Genomic DNA, 24,115 nt, shown 5'->3' on the forward strand with positions numbered 1-24,115 from the left:
TCCTCCTCCTCCTCCTCCTCCTCTCTCTCTTCTCTTCTTCTCTTCTTCTTCTTCTTCTTCTTCTTCTTCTTCTTCTCTTCTTCTTCTCTTCTTCTTCTTCTCTTCTTCTTCTCCTCCTCCTCCTCCTCCTCCTCCTCCTCCTCTCTCTTCTCTTCTTCTTCTTCTTCTTCCTCTTCCTCTTCTTCTTCTTCTTCTTCTTCTTCTTCTTCTCCTTCTCCTCCTCCTCCTCCTCCTCCTCTCTCCTCCTCTTCTCCTTCTCTTCTTCTTCTTCTTCTTCCTCTTCCTCTTCTTCTTCTTCTCCTTCTCCTTCTTCTCCTCCACCTCCTCCTCCTCTTTCCTCCTTCTCTTCTCCTTCTCTTCTTCTTCTTCTTCCTCTTCCTCTTCTTCCTCTTCCTCTTCTTCTTCTTCCTCTTCCTCTTCTTCTTCTTCTTCTTTTATTTTTTTGACAGAGTCTCACTCTGTTGCCCAGGCTGGCACAATCTTGGCTCACTGCAACCTCTGCCTCCCAGGTTCAAGTGATCCTCCTTCCTCAGACCCCCAGTAGCTGGGATTACAGGCACGTGCCGCCATGCCTGGCTAATTTTTGTATTTTTAGTTTAGTTGTATCTAGGGTTTCACCATGTTGGCCAGGCTGGTCTCGAACTCCTGACCTCAGGTGATCCACTCGCTTCTGCCTCCCAAAGTGCTGGGATTACAGGTATGAGCCACCGCACCCAGCCTCTTCTTCTTATTTTATATTGAGTTGAATATTTGACTCTAACACTTTCCTACATATACTTATCTTTAGAGACAGGATCTTGCTGTGTCACCCAGGCTGGAGTGCAGTGGTGCAATCATGGCTTACTGCAGTCTCAAGCTCCTAGGCCCAGGGGATCCCATCTCAACCTCCTAAGTAGCTGGGACTACAGGCGTGAGCCACCATGCCCATCTAACTAAAAAAAAAAATTTTGGGCCGGATGTGGTGGCTCACGACTGTAATCCCAGCACTTTCGGAGGCTGAGGCGGGTGGATCACCTGAGGTCAGGAGTTCAAGACCAGCCTGACCAACATGGAGAAACCCCATCTCTACTAAAAATACAAAAATTAGCCGGGCATGGTGGTACATGCCTGTAATCCCAGCAACTCATGAGGCTGAGGCAGGAGAATCACTTGAACCCGGGAGGCGGAGGTTGCAGTGAGCCGAGATCTCTCCATTGCACTCCAGCCTGGGCAACAAGAGCAAAACTCTGTCTCAAAAGAAAAAAAAAATTTGTGTAGAGGTGGGGTCTTGCTATGTTGCCCAGGCTAGTCTCAAATTGCTGATCTCAAGTGATCCTCCCACTTTGGCCTCCCAAAGCACTGAGATTACAGGAGTGAGCCACCATACCCAGCCACTTTTCTACACATAAAACAGAAATATCATGAAGGTGCTTCATAATTGTATTACAGAGGAATTTACTCTCATAAGTACCTTTTAAAGATTTGACATTCGGCTGGGCATCGTGGCTCACGCCTATAATGCCAGCACGTTGGGAGGCTGAGGTGGGCGGATCACCTGAGGTCAGGAGTTCGAGACCATCCTGGCCAACATGGTGAAACCCCGTCTCTACTAAAAAAACAAAAATTAGCCATGCATGGTGGCGCACGCCTGTAATCCCAGCTACTCGGGAGGCTGAGGCAAGAGAATCACTTGAACCCAGGAGGCGGAGGTTGCAGTGAGCCAAGATCACATCTCAAAAACAAACAAACAAAAAAGATTTGACATTCAACTATAGCATCTACATGTTGGTTAGTTTGCTTACAAGCCCCATCATAAAAATAATTAAAGATGAATTTGAGAAAAATGAAAAAAACTTAGATGATCAGGTTCTGTTAAATTGTTACAGATATATCTTGCTTAAATTTCTGTTTATTAATTTGTAACCACCTAATTACATTAAGCACATTTGAAAGAAAAAGTTTTATCTCATGCAATATGTCAAAAGTATGATTGCCTCGATGTGTGATGGTGAATATTAGGTGTCGACTTGATTGGATTGAAGGGTGCCTAGAAAGCTGGAATTGTTTCCGGGTGTGTCTGTGAGGGTGCTGTCAGAGGAGATGAGCATTTGAGTCGGTGGACTGGGAGAGGGAGACCCACCCTCAGTGTGGGTGGGCACCCTCCAGTTGGCTGCCAGTGTGACTAGAACAAAGCAGGCAGAAGCTGGCTTGCTGGGTCGTCTGGCTTTCATCTTTCTCCCGTGCTGGATGTTTCCTGCCCTTGAACATCACATTCCAGGTTTTTTGGCCTTTGGATGCTTAGATTTACACCAGAGGCTCGCCAGGGACTCTAGGGCCTTTGGCTACAGACGAAGGCTGCACCGTGGGCTTCCCTACTTTTTTTCTTTTTTTTTGAGATGGAGTTTTGCTCTTGTTGCCTAGCTTGGAGTGCAATGGCGCAATCTTGGTTCACTGCAATCTCCGTCTCCCGGGTTCAAGTGATTCTCCTGCCTCAGCCTCCCAAGTAGCTGGGATTACAGGCACTCGTCACCACGCCCAGCTACATTTTCTATTGTTAGTAGAGATGGAGTTTCACCAGGTTGGCCAGGCTGAGGTCGAACTCCCGACCTCAGGTGATCCACCTGCCTCAGCCTCCCAAAGTGCTGGGATTACAGGCATGAGCCACTGCGCCCGGCTGGGCTTCCCTACTTTCCAGGCTTTCAGACTCGGACTGAGGCACTATTGGTTTGTTTCTTCCTCAGCTTGCAGACGGCCTATTGTAGGGCTCCACCTTGTGATCATGAAACTCCCTTTCATCTAGACGTAGGTCCTATTGGTTCTGTCCCTCTGGAGAAACCTGCCTAGTACATCAATATACCAATCATGAATAAGGTCTTCTACATGCGTTTTCCATATGCGGTCATTAACATCTGAGGTGTATTTTATCCTCACAGCACACCTTATCTTGGGCCAGGCACATCTCAAGTGCTCAAATGCCACATGTGGCCGGCAACCACAGTACTGGACACCGTAGGTCTCCGAAGTCATCTTTGATTGAAGTTTAACAAATGCTGCTGTTTTTCTTACCATTACTCTTGCTATTCTCATCATCACCAGATACGCATTGTTGTTCATCCTGAACAGCAGCTATGGACCAGGCATGGTGCCGAGGCTCTGCAGATCTCCTGTGAGCCAGATGATACGATTCCCATTTTCAGGATGAGAAAACTGAGGCTCAGAGGTTAAGCCTATCGCTTGGGGTCATGCAGCAGAGATTTGGCAGAAAAGGACTCCCAAGACCTTGATAGTTCCACCTTTATCATATTGTCTTGGGATCTTTATTTCAGCAGAAATCCTAAGACCAGAAAGCCTGGGTATTCCAAGGCCCAGGGTCTAGAAAGATGGTGACAAGTGGGTTTTGGCTCATGGCATGGGGAGGAGGATGGACATTCCTAATTCATATTATAGAATGTAAACTGATAGATGTGTGTGAATATAAGTATATATATTACACATAAATATAATAGATGATATGTTTTACCATGATTATTTTATACATACTACTATGTATTGATATATATCATGTAATAGTTACATATTATGTACATGTATATTGTATGTGTATATATTTTTAAAGAAAATAGCTGGGCAGGGTGGCTTGTGCCTGTAATCCTAGCCTTGGGTGGTAGGAGAATTGCTTGAGGCCAGGAGTTCAAGACCAGCCTGGGCAACATAGCAAGACCCTGTCTCTAAAACAATTTAGAAAACCAGCCTGGCGTGGTGGTGTGTGCCTGCGGTGCCAGCTACTTGGGAGGGTGAGGTGGGAGGATCACTTGAGCCCAGGAGGTTGAGGCTGCAGTGAGCTATGATCACACCACTGCACTCCAGCTTGGGCGTTAGGGTGAGACCCAGTCTCCAAAGGAGGGCAGGGCAGGGCAGGGCAGAGAAGGAGAGGGGAGGGGAGGAGAGGAAAGAAGAGGAAGAAAACGTTTATAAACCCCACAGTAAATGGCAGGCACTGTGCTAAACACTTCACATGTATTAACAAGTATTAATTTAAACCACAGAACAACTCCTGGGGGAGCCATCGTTAGCCCAGTTTTACAGCTGAGGAAACCAAGAGGCACAGAAGTTACATACATTGGATCAGGCCACAGAGCTGGTAAGTGGCAGACTCGGGATATGAAGGCAGGGATAACGGATCCTAGTGGTCACGGTGAAGGTGCAATGTATGCTAAGCACGAATATACTGGCGTATGTTCTCACTCAGCAAACATTTATCGAGGGCCACTATCTGCCCAGGAAGCCCAGATGAGCAGGAAGACACGCCCTCGGGGCTGGAGACATGCACGCCTGGGGAAGGAGGTGCACAGGTGAGGAGCTAGACTGTCGCAGGTCAAACTGGTATGAATGGGCAGGCAAGGCGCAGAAGTGGGGAGCGTCATCTGCCAGGAAGAGGGGCCCAGGAAGGTCTGGGATGGCTTTGGATCAAAAGCTCGTTGGATGTGGCCGACTGCGGGTGCTTCGGGAGCAATGGGTGAGTTGATTTGGCTCTCAGGACTTCCCAGCCAGCACCTCCCCACCGCCCACTTTCCACTTTCCGCGTCCTCAGTTCCTCCTCAAAGTCAGCTTCACTGCAGCCCACCTCCCACCCAGGACCAGCCCCAAGGCCCTTCTCGATTACCTCGAAAGGATCTCCGGCACTGAAGTCAAAGGAGAGGATGAGGTGAACCTCCCGTGTCGGGGGCAGCACAAGTGGGAAGGGAGTGTTGATGGCTAAACCAGCATCCACCAGGTGGAGGTGCCTCCGGCTACTCATTGTCTTGTCCCGGATGCCACCTGCGGTGCCCAGGAAGAAAGAGGATCAGCTGCTTCCAGGGACTGAAAACAAGACTTGTAAATGGAAGGCAGGGAGGGGGATGGGAAGATGATTATTGTCAGTGTAGACAGCAGTCGTGAGGTTGCCCACTAGGTGTTGACTTCTGTCTCTTCCCAGATTCACATGTTGAAGCCCTGATTCATATGTTGAGGCGTGGTGCCTCACGCCTATAATCCCAGCACTTTGGGAGGCTGAGGCGGGCGGATCACTTGAGGTCAGGAGTTCAAGATCAGCCTGGCCAACACGGTGAAACCCTGTCTCTACTAAAAATACCAAGATTAGCTGGGCGTGGCGGCGTGTGCCTGTAATCCCAGCTACTTGGGAGGCTGAGGCAGGAGGATCATTTGAACCCATGAGGCGGAGGTTGCACGGAGCTGAGATCACGCCACTGCACTCCAGCCTGGGTGACAGAGCGAGACTCCATCTCCAAATAAATAATTCAAACACATGTTAAAGCCCTTACACCCAGTACCTTAGAATGTGACTGTATTTGGAGACAGGGTCTTTAAAGAAGTAATTAATAGGGTTTTTGGCGTGAAGTTCCAAACAAAGCTGCCTTCTCAGCAGCAATACGTGAGAATGTTGTTAACCCAGTATTTCTGAGACAGATCTCGGTCAGTGTAGAAAGTTTATTTTGCCAAGGTTAAGGACGCATGCCCGTGACGCAGTCTCAGGAGGTCATGATGACATGTGCCCAAGGCGGTTGGGGCACAGCTTGGTTTCGACATTTTAGGGAGACCTGAGACGTCAATATATGTAAGATGAACACTGGTTCGGTCTGGAAAGGTGGGACAACTCAAAGCAGGGAAGGGGCTTCCAGGTCACAGGTAGATAGGAAGTAAATGGTTGCATTCTTTTTTTTTTTTGAGATGGAGTCTCGTTCTGTCGCCCAGGCGGGAGTGCAGTGGCGCGATCTCAGCTCACTGCAACCTCTCCCTCCTGGCTTCAAGCGATTCTCTGCCTCAGCCTCCCGAGCAGCTGGGATTACAGGCACCCGCCACCATGCTGGGCTGATTTTTGTATTTTTAGTAGAGACAGGGTTTCCCCATCTTGGCCAGGCTGGTCTTGAACTCCTGACCTCGTGATCTGCCCACCTCAGTCTCCCAAAGTGCTGGGATTACAGGCGTGAGCCATCTAGCCCGGCCAACATTCTTTCCAGTTTCTGATTAGCCTTTCCAACTGGAGGCAATCAGATATGCATTTATCTCAGTGAGCAGAGGGGTGACTTTGAATCAAATGGGAGGTAGGTTTGCCCTAAGCCGTTCCCAGCTTGACTTTTCCCTTTGGCTTGGTGATTTTGGGGTCCCAAGATTTATTTTCCTTTCACAGCATAAACCAAAAATAAAACGATAAGCACCCTCCACCACCTCAACCATCTGAATGAACCCTTCCTCTTGGCCAGGGTACTCCAAAGTTAACCTGAAAACCTAGTCCTGGCCGTGACAGGAAGGGAGGGTCAGACATGCCTCACAACGCTCTCCTCCCTTTGGGAATTTAGGAAAGCTGACCAGCATTTAACATCAACACAGAGCTTAAATCTGATAAGAACCATTCCCAATCTATTCTCTCTGCAGCTTGCTACCTGGAGCCTCCATCTGTTACTGGAAAGGGGTCCCGATCCAGACCCCAAGAAAGGGTTCTTGGATTTCACACAAGAAAGAATTCAGGGTGAGTCCACAGTGCAAAGTGAAAGCAAGTCTGTTAAGAAAGCAAAGGGGTGAAAGAATAGTTACTCCACAGACAGAGTAGGGTGTTCCCGAAAGTCAGAGGAGGAATGCATCACCTCCTTCTTTTGTTACATATAGGAAAACAACAACAACAACAAAATATGGGGAGATGTGCTCTGCTAGAAGGGTTTGTGATAAAGGGTTGATTTTCATAATTACTATATTTTGGCTGGGCGCGGTGGCTCATGCCTGTAATCTCAGCATTTTGGGAGGCCGAGGCGGGTGGATCACCTGAGGTCAGGAGTTTGAGACCAGCCTGGCCAACATGGCGAAACCCTGTCTCTACTAAAAATACAAAAATTAGCAGGGTGTGGTGGCGCACGCCTGTAATCCCAGCTACTTGGGAGGCTGAGGCGGGAGAATCGCTTGAACCTGGGAGACAGAGGTTGCAGTGAGCCGAGATTGCTCCACTGCACTCCAGCCTGGGTGACAAAGAGCAAACCTCTGTCTAAAACAAGAAACAAAAAACAACAACAAAAAAAGAAAAACAAAAACAAAAAAAACAAAACACAATTACCATATTTTGCAAGAACTTATATTATTATTTTTAAAGCAAAATTAGGAATGCTTCTGTTCTCAAGATATCAGGATATCAGGACATTCCTGGGTCTGAGTCTATTTAGTAAACATTATTAATCTGTTCCCTTAACCATAAACACCTAGGGGCTAGGAATGCCTAACTTCCTGGGGATACAGCCCAGCAAGGCTGAGCCTCATTTTTCCTAGCCCTCATTCAAGATGGAGTCACTCTGGTTCAAATGCCTCTCACACATCTGCATAACAAAACTTTGAAACATTCCAATAGAATGATAGTGCTCTTCTAAGAAGAGGGGATTAGAACATAGATACACATGAAGCAAAGACCATGCGAGGATGCAGGGAGAAGGCGCTGTCTGCAAGCTGCCGAGAGAGGCCTCAGAAGGAACCCACCCCACAGACACCTTGATTTTGGACTTCCAGCCTTGAGAATGGTGAGAAAATAAATGTCTGTTGTTTAAGTCACCCAGTCTGTGGGATTTTGTCACAGCAGCCCGAGCAGACTAGGATAGTACCGCTGGGAATGGTTCCTCTTGTCAATGAAAAGAGTCAAACTATGGAAAATATTTGAAGAGGTTTATTCTGAGCCAAATGTGAGTGACCAATGGCCCATGATGCAGTCCTCAGGAGATCCTGAGAATGTGTGGCCAAGGTGGTCGGGGCACAGCCTAGGTTTATACATTTTAGGGAGACACGAGACATCAATCAAATACATCTAAGATATACCTTGGTTCGGTCCAGAAAGGTGAGACAACTTGAAGTGGTGGAGGGGTGGAGGTGAGGAGGGGTGGGGGTGCTTCCAGGTTATAGGTAGATTTAAAATTTTCTGACTGATGGCTGGGCACAGTGGCTAACACCTGTATACCTATAATCCCAGCACTTTGGGAGGCCAAGGTGGGTGGATCATCTGAGGTTAGGAGTTCGAGACCAGCCTGGCCAATGTGGTGAAACCCCATCTCCACTAAAAATACAAAAATTAGCTGAGCATGGTGATAGGTGCCTGTAATCCCAGCTACTCAGGAGGCTGAGGCAGGAGAATCGCTTGAACCCAGGAGGTGGAGGTTGCAGTGAGCCAAGATAGTGCCACTATACTGCAGCCTGGGTGACAGAGCGAAACTCCATCACTAAACAAATAAATAAATAAATAAATGGAAAATAAAAATATATGATTGGCTATTGGTTTAAAGAGTTATTAGCAATAGAAAGGAATGTCTGGGTTATGACAAGGGGTCGTGGAGACCGAAGTTTTATCACGCAGATGAAGCCTCCAGGTAGCAGGCTTCAGAGACAACAGAATGTAAATGTTTCTTATCAGACTTAAAATCTGTGTTGAGATAGCTCACATCTGTAATCCCAACACTTTGGGAGGCCAAGGTGGGTAGATCACGAGGTCAGGAGTTCGAGACCAGCCTGACCAACAAGGAGAAATCCTGTCTCTACTAAAAATACAAAATTAGCCGGGTGTGGTGGCGCATGCCTGTAATCCCAGCTACTCGGGAGGCAGGAGAATCGCTTGAACTCGGGAGGCCTAGATTGCGGTGAGCCAAGATCATGCCATTGCACTCCAGCCTGGGCAAAAAATGCAAAACTCCATCTCAAAAAAAAAAAAACAAAAATAAAAAAACTGTGTTGACATGACTGCTAGTTGGCTTTTTCTGAATTCCAAAAGAGAGGAGGGTTATAAGGAGGCATGTCCAACCCCCATTTCCCATCATGGCCTGAACCCATTTTTCAGGTTAACTTTGGAGTGCCCTGGCTGAGAGGAGAGGTCCATTCAGATGGTTGGGTGGTGCGGGGCTTAGAATTTTATTTTTGGTTTACACTCTCATATATTGCTACTGAGAAAGCAACTTCATCCACACCCTTCAGAGAGAAATTTGATGCTAAAACACTCATCGCCATGATCCAGTGACTCGACGCTTGAAAGTGTATTCCGAGGCCATAAGACCTGGCAGCTGTGTGGCATGGTGCTCAGACACAGCTCAAGTCCTGTGTTCCTGGCAGGAAGCACCCCGGGAGAGGTGAGCAGGACTGACATCCAGCCAGGGTTCCCTTCCCAGGCCACACACAGCCCTGGCCAAGGGGGCACATTTTAGAATTCACCGCCCTGGGAGATGCACCTTTTCCCGACTTGCACAAGGGCAACAGGGCCACAAACATAAAGATGTTCACTATAGTCTTGTAACAAAAGAGTGGGGAAGGCTAGGTGTGGGGTGGCTCACACCTGTAATCCCAGCACTTTGGGAGGCCGAGGTTGGAGGCTGGCTTGAGCCCAGGAGTTCAAGATCAGTCTGGGCAACATAGTGAGACCCCATCTCTATGGAAAATAAAAACAAAAATTAGCCGGGCATGATGCTGTGTGCCTGTGTTCCCAGCTACTCGGGAGGCTGAAATGGGAGGATTGCTTGAGCTGGGAAGGCCGAGGCTGCAGTGAGCCATGATTGCACCACTGCATTCCCAACCTGAGAAACAGAGCAAGACACACACACACGAGTGATCTCCACCAGCAATGAACATTGCAGCTTATGGAGACTATTAAATGGCCTTAGTGTGAGTTCCCAGGAGCCTGACATCAATTCCGCCCGAATGACAGGGTCAGCCCCATGAAGGGAAAACCCATACAAGTGTTTCTTTTTGTTTGTTTGTTTTAAGATAGTGTCTCGCTCTGTCGCCAGGCTGGAGTGCAGTGGGATGATCTCGGCTCACTGCAACCTCTGCCTCCTGGATTCAGACGACTCTCCTGCCTCAGCCTCCCGAGTAGCTGGGACTACAGGCACCCGCCACCATGTCCGGCTAATTTTTGTATTTTTAGTAGAGTCAGGGTTTTACCACGTTGGCCAAGCTGGTCTTGAACTCCTGACCTCAAGTGATCCACCCACCTTGGCCTCCCAAACTGCTGGGATTACAGGCGTGAGCCACTGTGCTGGCTCATAGAAGTGTTTTTTTAAAGACCAGGTCCTAGGACTAGCTGACAAGAAATTAGGGTTTCTGCATTTTTGCAAAACCAGAGAAAACCATCAGTGAGGCTTTTCACGATGACTGGGACTCGCAGCGAGGCCACACATTTTTCGGTATGGACCACACCACCGAGCGAAGGTTCCCCTAATCAGACCCCTGGGCATGTTGACACCAGCCCGGCTCCAAAGCTCTGGTGAAGGACCAGCCTGGGATTGTTTCAGGCCCCACCCCTTCCCCTACTCCAGCCCATTCACACACACGGACAGACCAGGGCGGTGGGAGGACGGTCTTCTCACCGTGTTTGTACAGGAAGTTGTGAGTGGTTCCCCATTCCCACTTTGAAGCGCAAATGCTTGTTTTTCTCACAAAATCCAAAAAGTCACTGACTGAGCCTAGAGAAAGAAGCCGAGACAGCCAAGGTGAGTACAGGAGACTGAGTAGTTTCTGCCCCCACCAAAGTCAAACGTGGAAGCCCTCATCCCCCACGGGGTTGTATTTGGAGACAGGGCCTTTAAAGAGGTCATTCTGGGCCGGGGGCAGTGGCTCATGCCAGGAATCCCAGCGCTTTGGGAGGCCGAGGTGGACAGATCACAATGTCAAGAGATTAAGACCATCCTGGCGGACATGGTGAAACCCCGTCTCTACTAAAAATACAAAAATGAGCTGGGCATGGTGGCGGGCGCCTGTAGTCCCAGCTACTTGGGAGGCTGAGGCAGGAGAATCACTTGAACCTGGGAGGTGGAGGCTGAAGTGAGCTGAGATCGTGCCACTGCACTCCAGCCTGATGACAGAGCGAGACTCCGTCTTATCATCACTCATCATCACTGGCCATCAGAGAAATGCAAATCAAAACCACAATGAGATACCATCTCACACCAGTTAGAATGGCCATCATTAAAAAGTCAGGAAACAACAGGTGGAGAAACAGGAACACTTTTACACTGTTGGTGGGACTGTAAACTACTTCAACCATTGTGGAAGACAGTGTGGTGATTCCTCAAGGATCTAGATCCAGAAATACCATTTGACCCAGCCATCCCATTACTGGGGATATACCCAAAGGATTATAAATCATGCTGCTATAAAGACACATGCACACGTATGTTTATTGCAGCACTATTCACAATAGCAAAGACTTGGAACCAACCCAAATGTCCATCAATGACAGACTGGATTAAGAAAATGTGGCACATATACACCATGGAATACTATGCAGCCATAAAAAAGGATGAGTTCATGTCCTTTGTAGGGACATGGATGCAGCTGGAAACCATCATTGTCAGCAAACTATCGCAAGAACAGAAAACCAAACACCGCATGTTCTCACTCGTAGGTGGGAATTGAACAATGAGATCACTTGGACACAGGAAGGGGAACATCACACACTGGGGCCTATTGTGGGGTGGGGGAAAGGGGAAGGGATAGCATTAGGGGATATACCTAATGTAAATGATGTGTTAATGGGTGCAGCACACCAACATGGCACATGTATTCATATATAACAAACCTGCATGTTGTGCACAGGTACCCTAGAACATAAAGTAAAATAAAAAAATAAAAATAAAAAATAAAAATCTAAAAAATTTAAAAAAATTTAAAAAAAGAGAGTCATTCAGGATAACTGAGGTCATGAGAGTGGGATCCTAATTCAATAGGACTGGGGTCTTCATGAGAAGAGGAAGAGCACCAGGCACCAGAGTAATCCCAGGACTTAGGAAGGCCAAGGTGAGAGGATCGCTTGAGCCCAGAAGTTGGAGACCAGCTTGGGCAAGATAGTAAGACCGCATCTTTACAAAAATAAAATAAAATAAAATAAAAAATAAAATAAGCAAACTAGCTGGGCATATGAATGCAAGCCTGTGGTCCCAGCTATTCAGGAGGCTGAGGCAGGAGGATCACTTGAACCTGGGAGTTCAAGGCTGAAGTGAACTATGATTGTGCCACTGCACTCCAGCCTGGGGAACAGAGTGAGACATTGTATCAAAAAAAAAAAAAACAAAAACAAAAACAAAAAAAAACAAAGAAAACACCAAGAATGCATGTGCACAGAGGAAAGGTCGGGCTGGGAGGATGCAGTGAGAAAGCGACAGTTCATCTGCAAGCCATGGAGAGAGGCCTCAGGAGAAACCGACCCCGCTGGCACCGTGATCTTGGACTTCCTGCCTGCAGAATTGTGAGAAAATAAGGCTGGGCACAGTGACTTACACCTGTAATTCCAGCACTTTGGGAGGCCCAGGTGGGTGGGTCACTTGAGGTCAGGGGTTCGAGACCAGCTTGGACAACATGGGGAAACCCCTGTCTCAAAAAAAGAAAAAAAAAAAAGCCAGGCGCAGTGGCTCACGCCTGTAATCCCAGCACTTTGGGAGGCCCAAGCGGGCGGATCATGAAGTAAGGAGATCGAGACTATCCTGGCTAACACGGTGAAACCCTGTCTCTACTAAAAATACAAAAAATTAGCCGGGTGTGATGGCAGGCGCCTGCAGTCCCAGCTGTTCGGGAGGCTGAGGCAGGAGAATGGTGTGAATCCGGGAGGCGGAGCTTGCAGTGAGCAGAGATCTCGCCACTGCACTCCAGCCTGGGCGACAGAGCAAGACTCCATCTCAAAAAAAAAAAAAAAAAAAGAACCGTGAGAAAATAAAAAGCCTCTAGTTGAAGCCACCCCGCCTGTAGTATTTGCTAGGGCAGGAGAGCTGACAAATCCGGCAAGCTGGGAAAGGTTGGCATCCAGGGGCCTCAGGGTCCTGGCCATCTGATCCAGCATCTATCATTGAGCCACTGGTGAGACACGACTTTGGGCCATTGAGGTGGAGGGAGTTGGCAAAGAAAAGATGGAGATTTAATGACTGTATGATCACCTGTGTACCTGGAGAAATGAGCTTGTTTTCTTTAGGTTCATGCGGGAGGACGATGCAGAATGTTCCAGGAGCTGTTCTTTTTTTTTTTTTTTTTGAGACGGAGTCTCGCTGTGTCTCCCAGGCTGGAGTGCAGTGGCGCGATCTCGGCTCACTGCAAGCTCCGCCTCCCGGGTTCACGCCACTCTCCTCCCGCCTCAGCCTCCCAAGTAGCTGAGACTACAGGCGCCCGCCACCACGCCCGGCTAGTTTTTTGTATTTTTAGTAGAGACGGGGTTTCACCGTGTTAGCCAGGATAGTCTCGATCTCCTAACCTCGTGATCCACCCGCCTCGGCCTCCCAAAGTGCTGGGATTACAGGCTTGAGCCACCGCGCCCGGCCCCAGGAGCTGTTCTAAAGTGCCCAGCACATTTTCCTGTGCTCCTGTCCTCAGCCCAAGGGGCTGCCAAGTCACTGAGGCGTAAATCAGGTCATCACCCCAGACTTCTGCCTCTTCCTCACCCTCACACCGGAGTATCACCAAGACCTGCCAGTTCCACCTCCTGATCATCTTTTCAGTGTCTCTGCTCCTCCCAGTCTCAGCTACCAGGACCTTATGCAGTATCTTTTCCATCCAGGATGCAACACAGCCTCCCGCTCTGATTTCTTTCTTCCTGGTTTTCCAGCCTCAGTCCTCTCTGAACAGCATGGGCAGAGCGGTAAGAGAGCAAAGCTAGTAGGGAGGTGGGTGCTTGAGCTAGATGCCGATTTGAATTTGACTTCATCACTCATTAGCTGTGAGACCCTGAGCACGTTACTTTTATTTATTTATTTTTTTCTTGAGACAGAGTCTCAGACTGGAGTGCAGTGGTGCAATCTCAGCTCACTGCAACCTCCGCCTCCTGGGCTCAAGGGATTCTCCCGCCTCAGTCTCCCGAGTAGCTAGGACTACAGGCACCCACCACTACGCCCGGCTAACTATTTTTTTTTTTTTTTTGTATTTGTAATAGAGAAGGGGTTTTGCTATGTTGGCCGGGCTGGTCTCAAACTCCTGACCTCAGGTGATCCACCCACCTTGGCCTCCCAAAGTGCTAGGATTATGAGCATGAGCCACTGCACCGGGCCCCCGAGCAAGTTACTTAACATCTCTGTTCTCATCTGTAAAACCAAGAAGAGAGTAACGCCTATCCCTTGTAGTTTTATGAGGAATAAATAAGAGTCTGCCTATAGCACTTAGGATGTTGGGAGGATGGTTTAACATGTCATCTAGGCTAGGCCACAGTAACCAGTTATTTAATCAAATGCTAGTCTAGGTGTGGCTGTGAAGGTATTTTGTAGATGTGGTTGACGGCTACAATTAGTTGACTTCAAGAAGATTATTCTCAGTGATGTGGGTGGGCCTCATCTACTCAGTTGAAGGCTTTAAGGGCAAAACAGTTTGTAGAGAAGAAATTCTGCCCCCAGACTGGAGCATCAAATCCTGTCTCAGGAACGCATTACCATGCCCAGCTAATTTTTTACAAAAAATTTTTGTAGAGATGGGGTCTTGCTATGTTGCCCAAGCTGGTCTTGAATTCCTGGGGTCAAGTGATCTTCCTGCCTCAGCCTCCCAAAGTGCTGGGATTACAGGTGCGAGCCACTGCACCGAGCCCTCTCCATAGAAATTAGCCCAGTCGGGGATGAACTTACCTGTCTATTCTCCATCTCGTCCTCTAGACTGTGAGTCCTCCAGGCAGGCACCTGGTCTGTCATTTCCCCTTTGTCACCCCTACCCCCAGCCTGCTATTAGGAGAGTTATTCTTTCATGCTAATGACTCAAGACATCCTAAATGGATGGATGGCCGGGTGGATGGATAGAGGGTGGGCGTATCAGTCCATTCTTGCATTGCTATAAAGAAGTACCCAAGGTTGGATAATTTATAAAGAAAAGAGGTTTAATTGGCTCACAGCTCTGGATGCTGTATAGGAAGCATGGTGCTGGCATCTGCTTCTGGTGGGGCCTCAGGAAGCTTCCAATCATGATGGAAGGTGAAGGGAGAGCAGGTACATCACTTGTCGGGAAGAGGAGAAGAGAGCGAGGGGGACGGTGCCACACACTTCTAAACAACTGTATCTCACATAAACTCAGAGCAAGCACTCACTAATCACCAAGAGGATGACGCTAAGCCATTCAGGAGGGATCCGTCCCCCTGATCCAATCACCTCCCACCAGGCCCCACCTCTAACACTGGGGATTACGTTTCTTTTTCTTTTAATTTAATTTAATTTTAAGTTCTGGAATACATGTGCAGGACGTGCAGATTTGTTACACAGGTAAACGTGTGCCATGGTGGTTTGCTGCACCTATCAACCCATCACCTAGGTATTAAGCCCTGCATGCATTAGCTATTTATCCTGGTGCTCTTCTTCTTCCCACCCCCACCCAACAGGCCCCAGTGTGTGCTGTTCCCCTCCCTGTGTTCATGTGTTCTCATCATTCAGCTCCCACTTATAAGTAAGAACATGTGGTGTTTGGTTTTCTGTTCCTGCATTGGTTTGCTGAGGATAATGGCTTCCAGCTCCACCCATGTCCCTGCAAAGGACATGATCTTGTTCCTTTTTCTGGCTGCATAGTATTCCATGGTGTATATGTACCACATTTTCTTTATCCAGTCTATCATTGATGGGCATTTGGGTTGATTCCATGTCTTTGCTATTGTGAATAGTACTGCAGTGAACATACACGTGCCTGTATCTTTCTAACAGAACGATTTCTATTCCTTTGGGCATATACCCAGTAATGGGATGGCTGGGTCAAATGGTATTTCTGGATCTAGATCCTTGAGGAATTGCCACACTGTCTTCTACAATGGTTGAACTAATTTACATTGGGAGATTACATTTCAACATGAGATTTGGAAGGGAGCAAGCATCCAAACTGTACCAGCGGGACATCGGGTCATGTCCCCTGCAGGACTGGCCCACAGGGGTGGGGAAGAGCAAGAGGAGAGAGAAGGTTGGTGGCACTTACTGTTGATGACACTTATTACACTAGGCACGGTACCTTTACTTTCGGGGTCCTCATCGGGCTGCTCCTGCTTTTCCAGGGAGGTCCTGGTCCAATTCTCGAGCATCTCAGTCAGCCAGTTGTAATTAGGCTCACCGCCTTCATCTACGTCAAGAAACCCAGGTGGTCTCAGATGCTGTCTAAGTACCCTGCCAAGAACACCACAGACCCTGTTCTGCCTCACCTTCTGTAATGCCCTGCAGTTCCTCCCGAGGTGACCTCCTTCTCCAGGTGACCCTCTCTCCCCTTGCCTTCTGCTGACCTCCATGTTACCTTGCTCTCTCTGACTTTCTGGCCTCTTTATTCTAGCTCCTTCACCTCTGCCTCCACCTCTACTCATCTTTTACATGCTCATCTTATTCAGGGTTTGAGGCAAAGTCTTCTCTTATTTATTTATTTATTTATTTATTTATTTGAGACAGAGTCTTGCTCTATTGCCCAGGCTGGAGTGCAATGGGGTAATCTCAGCTCACTGCAACCTCTGCCTCCCAGTTTCAAGCGAATCCCCTGGCTCAGCCTCTGGAGTATCTCGGACTATAGACGTGCACCACCACCAGGCCCGGCTAATTTTTGTATTTTTAGTACAGACAAGGTTTCACCATTTTGGCCGGGCTGGTCTCGAACTCCTGACCTCAAGTGATCCACCCGCCTCGGCCTCCCAAAGTGCTGGGATTACAGGCATTGAGCTACCATGCCTGGTACCCCCCCTTTTATTTTCATCCATACTCATGAATTAGATGATGCTCAACTCTCTCTCTCTCACACACACACTGATAATAGCTCTGCTCACATTTGCTGAGCTTATGATAAGCCAGGCTTATCTTGGAGCATTTTGCATAAATTCTACCCTTCAGTCTTCACCGCATTCCTTGGAGTGAGCTCTCTGAGGCTTCTTTTATAAGGGATTAATCCGAATCAAGAGGGCTCTACCCTCATGCTCTCAACACCTCCCAAAGGCCCCATCTCTTAATGCCATCACCTTGGGGTTGATATTTCTTTGTTGTTGTTGAGACAAGTTCTCACTCTGTCGCCCAGGCTGGAGTGCAGTGGCACAGTCACCAGCCTACCATCCCATAACGTTCGTTAGCCATTTGTAGGTTGGAGATAGATTCTCCTTCCAGACTTTTCTATAACCAGCATATGGTGAATGCTGATGTCAAAAAACAATATTAAAGCGTGTCATGTGGCAAGAAGTTGGCTCTCTGCAACCCAGAAGCGGGTTCCCAGGAATCCAACCCTACTGATACTCTGATCTTGGACTTCCAGCCTCCAGAACTGAGAAATAAATCTCTGTAGTGGGTAAGCCAGCCAGCCTATGTATGGCACTTTGCTCTAGCAGCCTTCACAACTAAAACAGGGAGTGAGGCATGAAGTGGATGCAGGGCTGTGCTCAGGACCTACCTTCACGCCATACCTGACTGTTGGCCTGTGAAAAAGCAAGAGTACCCTGCTGTGTTCACCACAGTTGCATCTTCCACAAATGGAAGGGAGACCACCTTTGTCAGCCCCCGCTGTAGTTAGGTTGGGGTCATGTGACTGATCCTGGCCAACAGGAGGTGTGTGGAGCTGGTGCCCGCTACTTCCAGGCCTGGCTACAAAAGGCCTTCTGTGGCTCTCCAGCTCTCTCCTCTCATAGAACAGACAAGGAGACCTTGTGCCAAGAGGAGAAGCAATGAGATTCAAGCAGCTTGGCCCAGCGTGGTGGCTCATGCCTGTAATCCCAGCACTTTGAGAGGCCCAGGCAGGCAGATCACTTGAGGTCAGGAGTTCGAGAGCAGCCCGGGTAACATAGTGAAAACTCGTCTCTACTAAAAATACAAAAATTAGCCAGGTGTGATGGCAGGTGCCTGTAATCCCAGCTATTTGGGAGGTTGGGGCAGGAGAAAAGCTTGAACCTGGGAGGCAGAGGTTGCAGCGAGCTGAGATAGTGCCACTGCACTCCAACCTGGGCGACAGAGCTAGACTTTGTCTTTAAAAAAAGAAAAAAAAAAAAAAAACAGAAAAGAAAGAAAAAAGAGACGCAAGCAGCTTGGATGCCTAAGTCCCCACATGGAGCCAAGGTGCCCTGTAGGAACACTCAACCCATATTGCTTTTTGGGTGAGCAAAATATAAACCCTTTGTGCCTTAAGTCATAGCAATTTGTGGTTTCTTTGTGCAGTACAACCTCTCCTGAACAAATATAGTCTCCTCCATAATATAATCTAACTTCTCCATACAGAATTCATCTGATACTTTGTTCTTGTTCTCCATACTCCCACCATGGGTCAAGTCTGGCTCCTTCAAGACTCTCAGCCCATGTAGTTTTGGGAAGTATTTTTCCTCTCAATTTGCTAATTGCCTCAGGCTGTTCCCATTTTCTGCTTCTGACACTTGGATCCTAGGCATACCTAGGGTATATCTATGCACATGGTTACAGTGCATAGATATACCCTACATGCATATGGTTACAGCGTGTCAGTTTGAACTCTGATCCTGCTTCCACCTGGCTGCGTGGCCTTGGGCACCTGTGAGAGTCCATGTTCCTCTCCATTCCCAAAGGAGCACTACATGAATCAGACACGTACAGTTTTTAGGACAATGGCTGGCTTCAAGCCAGTGTGCAGTCTACACTATCATTAGGGATTCATGACAAAGTAGGATGCTTACCTTCCAGGACAGGACGTTCCCTTTGCAAACTTTGTTGCAGCCTCAGTAACGGGGCTGCAAAAGAACAGAGGCAGGGGGAATGTTTAACTGTACAGTAAAGTCACCAGTTATAGAAAATACAGATTACCTGCAGGGACATCTCTTTAGTAGAAGTGGCAGCCATGGATTGTAGTCTGTTGTGAGAGCTAATTTTGTATCCATCTTCCAACTCTGTGCTCAGTGACCTCATGTTGGTAGCTTGAAGTCTGCCATGATGTGATCAAGTGTGTTTCATACCACTAATGCAAGGATGGCTTAACATACACAAGTCAACAAATGTGATACATCACAGAAACAGAATTAAAAACAAAAATCATAGGAGATGCAGAAGCATTTCACAAAATCCCACATCCCTTTATGATTAAAACCCTCAACAAAATCAGTATACGAGAGACATACTTCAATGTAATAAAAGCCATCTATGACAAACCCTACAGCCAACATTACACTGAATGGGGAAAAGTTTAAAGCATTCCCCCTGAGAACTGGAACAAGACAAGGATGCCCACTTTTACCACTTGTATTCAACATAGTACTGGAAGTCCTAGTCAGAGCCATCAGACAAGAGAAAGAAATGAAGGGCATCTAAACTGGTAAAGAGGAAGTCAAACTGTTACTGTTCACTGATGATATGACTGTACACCTAGAAAACCCTAAAGACTCATCCAAAAAGCTCCTAGATCTAATGAATGAATTCAGTAGAGTTTCAGGATACAAAATCAATGTACACAAATCAGTAGCACTGCTACGTACACCAACAATGACCAAGCTGAGATTCAAATCAAGAGCTCAACTCCTTTTACAACAACTGCAAAAAAAATAAAATAAAATACTCAGGAATATACCTAACCAAGGAGGTGAAAGACCACTACAAGGAAAACTACAAAACACTGCTGAAAGAAATCATAGATGACACAAACAAATGGAAACACATCCCATGCTCATGGATGGGTAGAATCAATATTGTGAAAATGACCATACTGCCAAAAGCAATCTACAAATTCAATGTAATTCCCATCAAAATGCTATCATTTTCCACAGAACCAAAAAATCCTAAAATTCTTTTTTTTTTTTTTTGAGACATAGTCTCGCTCTGTCACCCAGGCTGGAGTGCAATGGCCGATTTCGGCTCACTGCAACCTCTGCTTCCCAGATTCAAGCAATTCTCCTGCCTCAGCCTCCCGAATAACTGGGATTACAGGTGCATGCACCATGCCTGACTAATTTTTGTATTTTTAGTAGAGACAGGGTTTCGCCATGTTGGCCAGGCTGGTCTCGAACTCCTGACCTCAGGTGATCCACCCACCTTGGCCTCCCAAAGTTACAGATGTGTGGCTACCATGCCCAGCCACAATCCTAAAACTCATATGAACCAAAAAAGAGCCCGCATAGCCAAAGCAAGACTAAGCAAAAAGAACAAATCTGGAGGCATCACATTACCCAATCAAATTATACTACAACCCTATAGTTACCAAAACAGCATAGTACTGGTATAAAAGTAGGCATGTAGAACAATGGAACAGAATAGAGAACCCAGAAATAAAGCCAATACTTACAGCCAACTAATCTTCGACAAAGCAAACAAAAATATGAAGTGGAAGAAAGGACACCTTATTCAACAAATGGTGCAGGGATAACTGGCAAGCCACATGTAGGAGAATGAAGTTGGATCCTTATTTCTTACCTTATACAAAAATCAACTCACAAATTCAATGTGAATTTGCATCAAAGACTTAAATATGAGACCAGAAGCCATACAAATTATAGAAGATAACATCAGAAAAACTCTTCTAGATGTTGACTTAGGTAATGAGTTCACAATCAAGAGCCCAAAAGCAAATGCAACAAAAACAAAAGTAAACATATGGATGTATGGGAACAGGCATGGTAGCTCACGCCTGTAATCCCAGCACTTTGGGAGGCCCAAGTGGGTGGATCCTGAGGTCAGGAGTTCCAGACCAACATGATGAAACCCCATCTCCACTAAAAATACAAAAATTGGCTAGGTATGGTGTTGGATGCCTGTAATCCCAGCTACTCAGGAGGCTGAGGCAGGAGAATTGCTTGAGCCTGGGAGGTGGAGATTGCAGTGAGCTGAGATAGTGCTGCTGCACTGAAGCCTGGGTGACGGAGTAAGACTGTCTCAAAAATAAATAAATATATGGGACCTGAGTAAATTAAATACGTTCTGTACAGCAAAGGAAATAATTATCAGAATAAACAGACAACCCACTGAATGGGAGCAAATATTTGCAAACTAGGCATCCACAAAAGACTATTATACAGTACCTATAAGGAACTCAAAGAAATCAGCAAGAAGAAAACAAATAATCCCACCGAAAAGCATCCCAACGATATGAATAGACATTTCTCAAAAGAACATATTCCAGTGGCCAAGAAACATATGAAAAAATGGTCAGCATCACTAATCATTAAAGAAATGCAAATTAAAGCCACAATGAGATACCATTTTACTCCCACAAGAATGGCTATTGATAAAAATTCAAATAAACCAATAGATGTTGGTGTGGATGTGGTGAAAATGGAACACTAATACCCTGCTGGTGGGGATGTGAATTAGTACAACCTCTTTGGAAAACAGTATGGAGATTCCTCATAGAACTAAAAGTACATCTACCATTCGATCCAGGAATCCCACTACTGGGTATCTACCCAAAGAAAAGGCAGCCATTACATGAAAAAGACACTTGTGGGCTGGGTGCAGTGGCTCACGCCTGTAATCCCAACACTTTGGGAGGCCGAGAAGGGCAGATCACTAGAGGTCAGGAGTTCAAGACCAGCCTGGCCAACATTGAAAGCCCATCTCTACTAAAAATACAAAAATTAGCTAGGCATGGTGGTGCATGCCTGTAGTCTCAGCTACTTGGGAGGCTGAGGCAAGAGAATCACTTGAACCTGCGAGTTAGAGGTTGCAGTGAGATTGCACCACTGCATTCCAGCTTGGATGACAGAGCAAGCCTCTGCCTCAATTAAAATAAAATAAAATAAAAAAGACACATGCCCATGTATGTTTATCACAGCACAATTCACAATTGAAAGATATGGAATCCACCTAAGTGCCCATTGACCAATGAGTGGATGAAGAATATGTGGTATATAAACAGCATGGAATATGACTCAGCCATAAAAAAGAGTAAAATAACGCCTCGCAGCAACTCGGATGGAGGCCATCATTCTAAGTGAAGTAACTTAGGAACGTAAAACCAAAACCACATGCTCTCACTTACAAGTGGGAGCTAAGCCATGGGTATGCAAAGGCAATACGGAGTGGCATAATGGACTTCAGAGATTCAGAAAGGGGAGGGCAGGGAGGTGGGGACAAAAAACTACACACTGGGGCCAGGCGTGGTGGCTCATGCCTGTAATCCCAGCACTTTGGGAGGCCGAGGCGGGCAGATTACTTGAGCTCAGAAGTTTGAGACCAGTCTGACCAACACGGCAAAACCCCATCTCTACTAAAAATATAAAAATTAGCCAGGCATGGTGGTGCGTGCCTGTGGTCCCACCTACTTGGGAGGCTGAGGCAGGAGAATCACTTGAACCCAAGATACAGAGGTTGTAATGAGATGAGATCCCTCCACTGCACTTCAGCCTGGGCAACAGAGCGAGACTGTCTCAAAAAACAAAACCAAAAAACTACATATTGAGTGCAACATACTCTAAAACATACACTGATGGGTGGACTACAATCTCAGAATTTACTACTACATAATTCATCATGTAACAGAAACCACTTGTACCCCCAAAAGCTATTGAAGTAAAAATTCAAAAAAACAAAAAAACTTAATATAATATTTTAAAATATTATTACCTAATAGTAGCAGAGTTAATCCCTATAATTAAAATATTATACATGTTATACATTCTTACTTGAGATCAAATCAAAATTCAATTTTTCCACATGTGCTGAAAATGTGATAGAAAGCTGAGTCCTGATACGTGTCGGTTAGGTCAAGCTTCTGCTTCATCTTTTTCAGATTTTTGAATAGTCAATAAATTTTGTCTGCTTTTTTTTCTTTTTCTTTTTTTCTTTCTTTCTTTTTTTTTTTTTTTTTTTTTTGAGACACAGTCTCGATCTGTTGCCCAGCCTAGTGCATAGTGATGTGATCTCGGCTCACTGCAACCCCTGCCTCCCAGGTTCAAGCAATTCTCCTGCCTCAGCCACCCGACTAACTGGGACTACAGGTATGCACCACCACGCCTGGTTAATTTTTGTATTTTTAGTAGAAATGGGGTTTCACCATGTTGGCCAGGCTGGTCTCAGACTCCTGACCTCAAGTGATTCACCCACCTCAGCCTCCCAAAGTGCTGGGATTATAGGTGTGAGCCACTGTATCCTGGCCTCAAGTGATCTGCCCGCCTTAGCCTCCTAAGTGTTGGGATTATGGGTGTCAGCCACTGCATCCAGTCAGATTGCTAATGTTTACTGAGTGCCTTTATCTGCAAGACACTGTCCTGTGTGCTTTTGATGAATTAACTCATTCATCATAACTACTATTATCATCACCCGCATGGCACAGAGGCAGAAACTGAGGCACAGAGAGGTTAAGGAACTTTTCAGAGGTCACAAAGCTCACATGTACCAAAGCAACATTCCTTCCAAGGGGGTCTGTACTCTCATCCACTCTGTGGTCATCCTGGCTGCCCAGTTACATGAGAATAAATGTCAGGAAATGCAGTTGCTAGAACAATTACATACAGGTCTCTCTTCTGCCATGAGTAGGAAAAGTACTGTGAATCTCCTTGCATAAAATATCTCTAGGCTTTGACCTTGCTGTTCCACAAATACTCACCAAAAATACGGCGTCCAATGTATTTAGCATTTGCAACAGTCCTTCTCCATACATCTCCTAAGAAAATAGTAATAAAATTCAAACATTCTCCATCATGTGACTGTCATGCTTGATATTCAAAGCACCAGCAGACTGGTATAAAGCACTACAGGGATCTGTAGCAGGAAGAAAGATCATTCTTCCATTCCATAAATATGTATGAAGCAATTAGTGGGCACCCGGCACTCTTTTGGCTGCTGGAATAGAGCAGTAAACAAGATAGATTTGTCCTCATGAACCTTCTATGGGTGGAGCCAGCCAGACACTGTAGACTGGCTACTCCAAGGCCCATTTCAAGCTCCCTTCCATGCCAACATTTCTCAGCCCACAGGCAGGAAGGGCAAATATTTCCCAGCCTCCCTTGCAGCTAGGGGAAGGTCAAGCTCTGGCCCATGCACATTGCTGGGGGCACTTCTGGAAAGTCCTTGCTCTCCTTCTACAAAAGAGCAGGACAGTAAACATGTTGGATGACAGGCATTGCTGGCATACCCCTCCCACTTGGAAGGACAAAACACTGTGTAGAGATTCACACTGTGAACTTTTTTTTTTCAAGAAGTGATTCAGGAATTGGACAGGAAATCTGAAGGAATCCACCGTCCCTTTGAAGGAACTGACGGGCTGCAGCCTATACTGTGACTCA

The 24,115-nt window shown here is 46.7% G+C and overlaps 1 protein-coding gene across 3 annotated transcripts in view; it reads right to left on the bottom strand.

Moving 5' to 3' along the window:
- Positions 1 to 24,115, bottom strand: part of PLA2G4C (phospholipase A2 group IVC) — a 59,675-nt gene that overhangs the window by 10,200 nt on the left and 25,360 nt on the right. For 2 of the 3 annotated variants that reach the window (XM_050772197.1, XM_050772198.1), the window contains exons 10-14: positions 23,437 to 23,493; positions 18,584 to 18,637; positions 15,934 to 16,041; positions 10,356 to 10,451; positions 4,643 to 4,797 (exon numbers count right to left, since the gene is read on the bottom strand). In XM_050772197.1, coding sequence (XP_050628154.1) covers positions 4,643 to 4,797; positions 10,356 to 10,451; positions 15,934 to 16,041; positions 18,584 to 18,637; positions 23,437 to 23,493 — 470 coding nt within the window. The remainder of the gene's footprint in view (positions 1 to 4,642; positions 4,798 to 10,355; positions 10,452 to 15,933; positions 16,042 to 18,583; positions 18,638 to 23,436; positions 23,494 to 24,115) is intronic. The other variant, XM_050772199.1, reaches the window with a different exon arrangement.

Source organism: Macaca thibetana, chromosome 19 (genome assembly GCF_024542745.1).
Source record: "Macaca thibetana thibetana isolate TM-01 chromosome 19, ASM2454274v1, whole genome shotgun sequence".
NCBI classification, from domain to species: Eukaryota; Metazoa; Chordata; class Mammalia; order Primates; family Cercopithecidae; genus Macaca; species Macaca thibetana.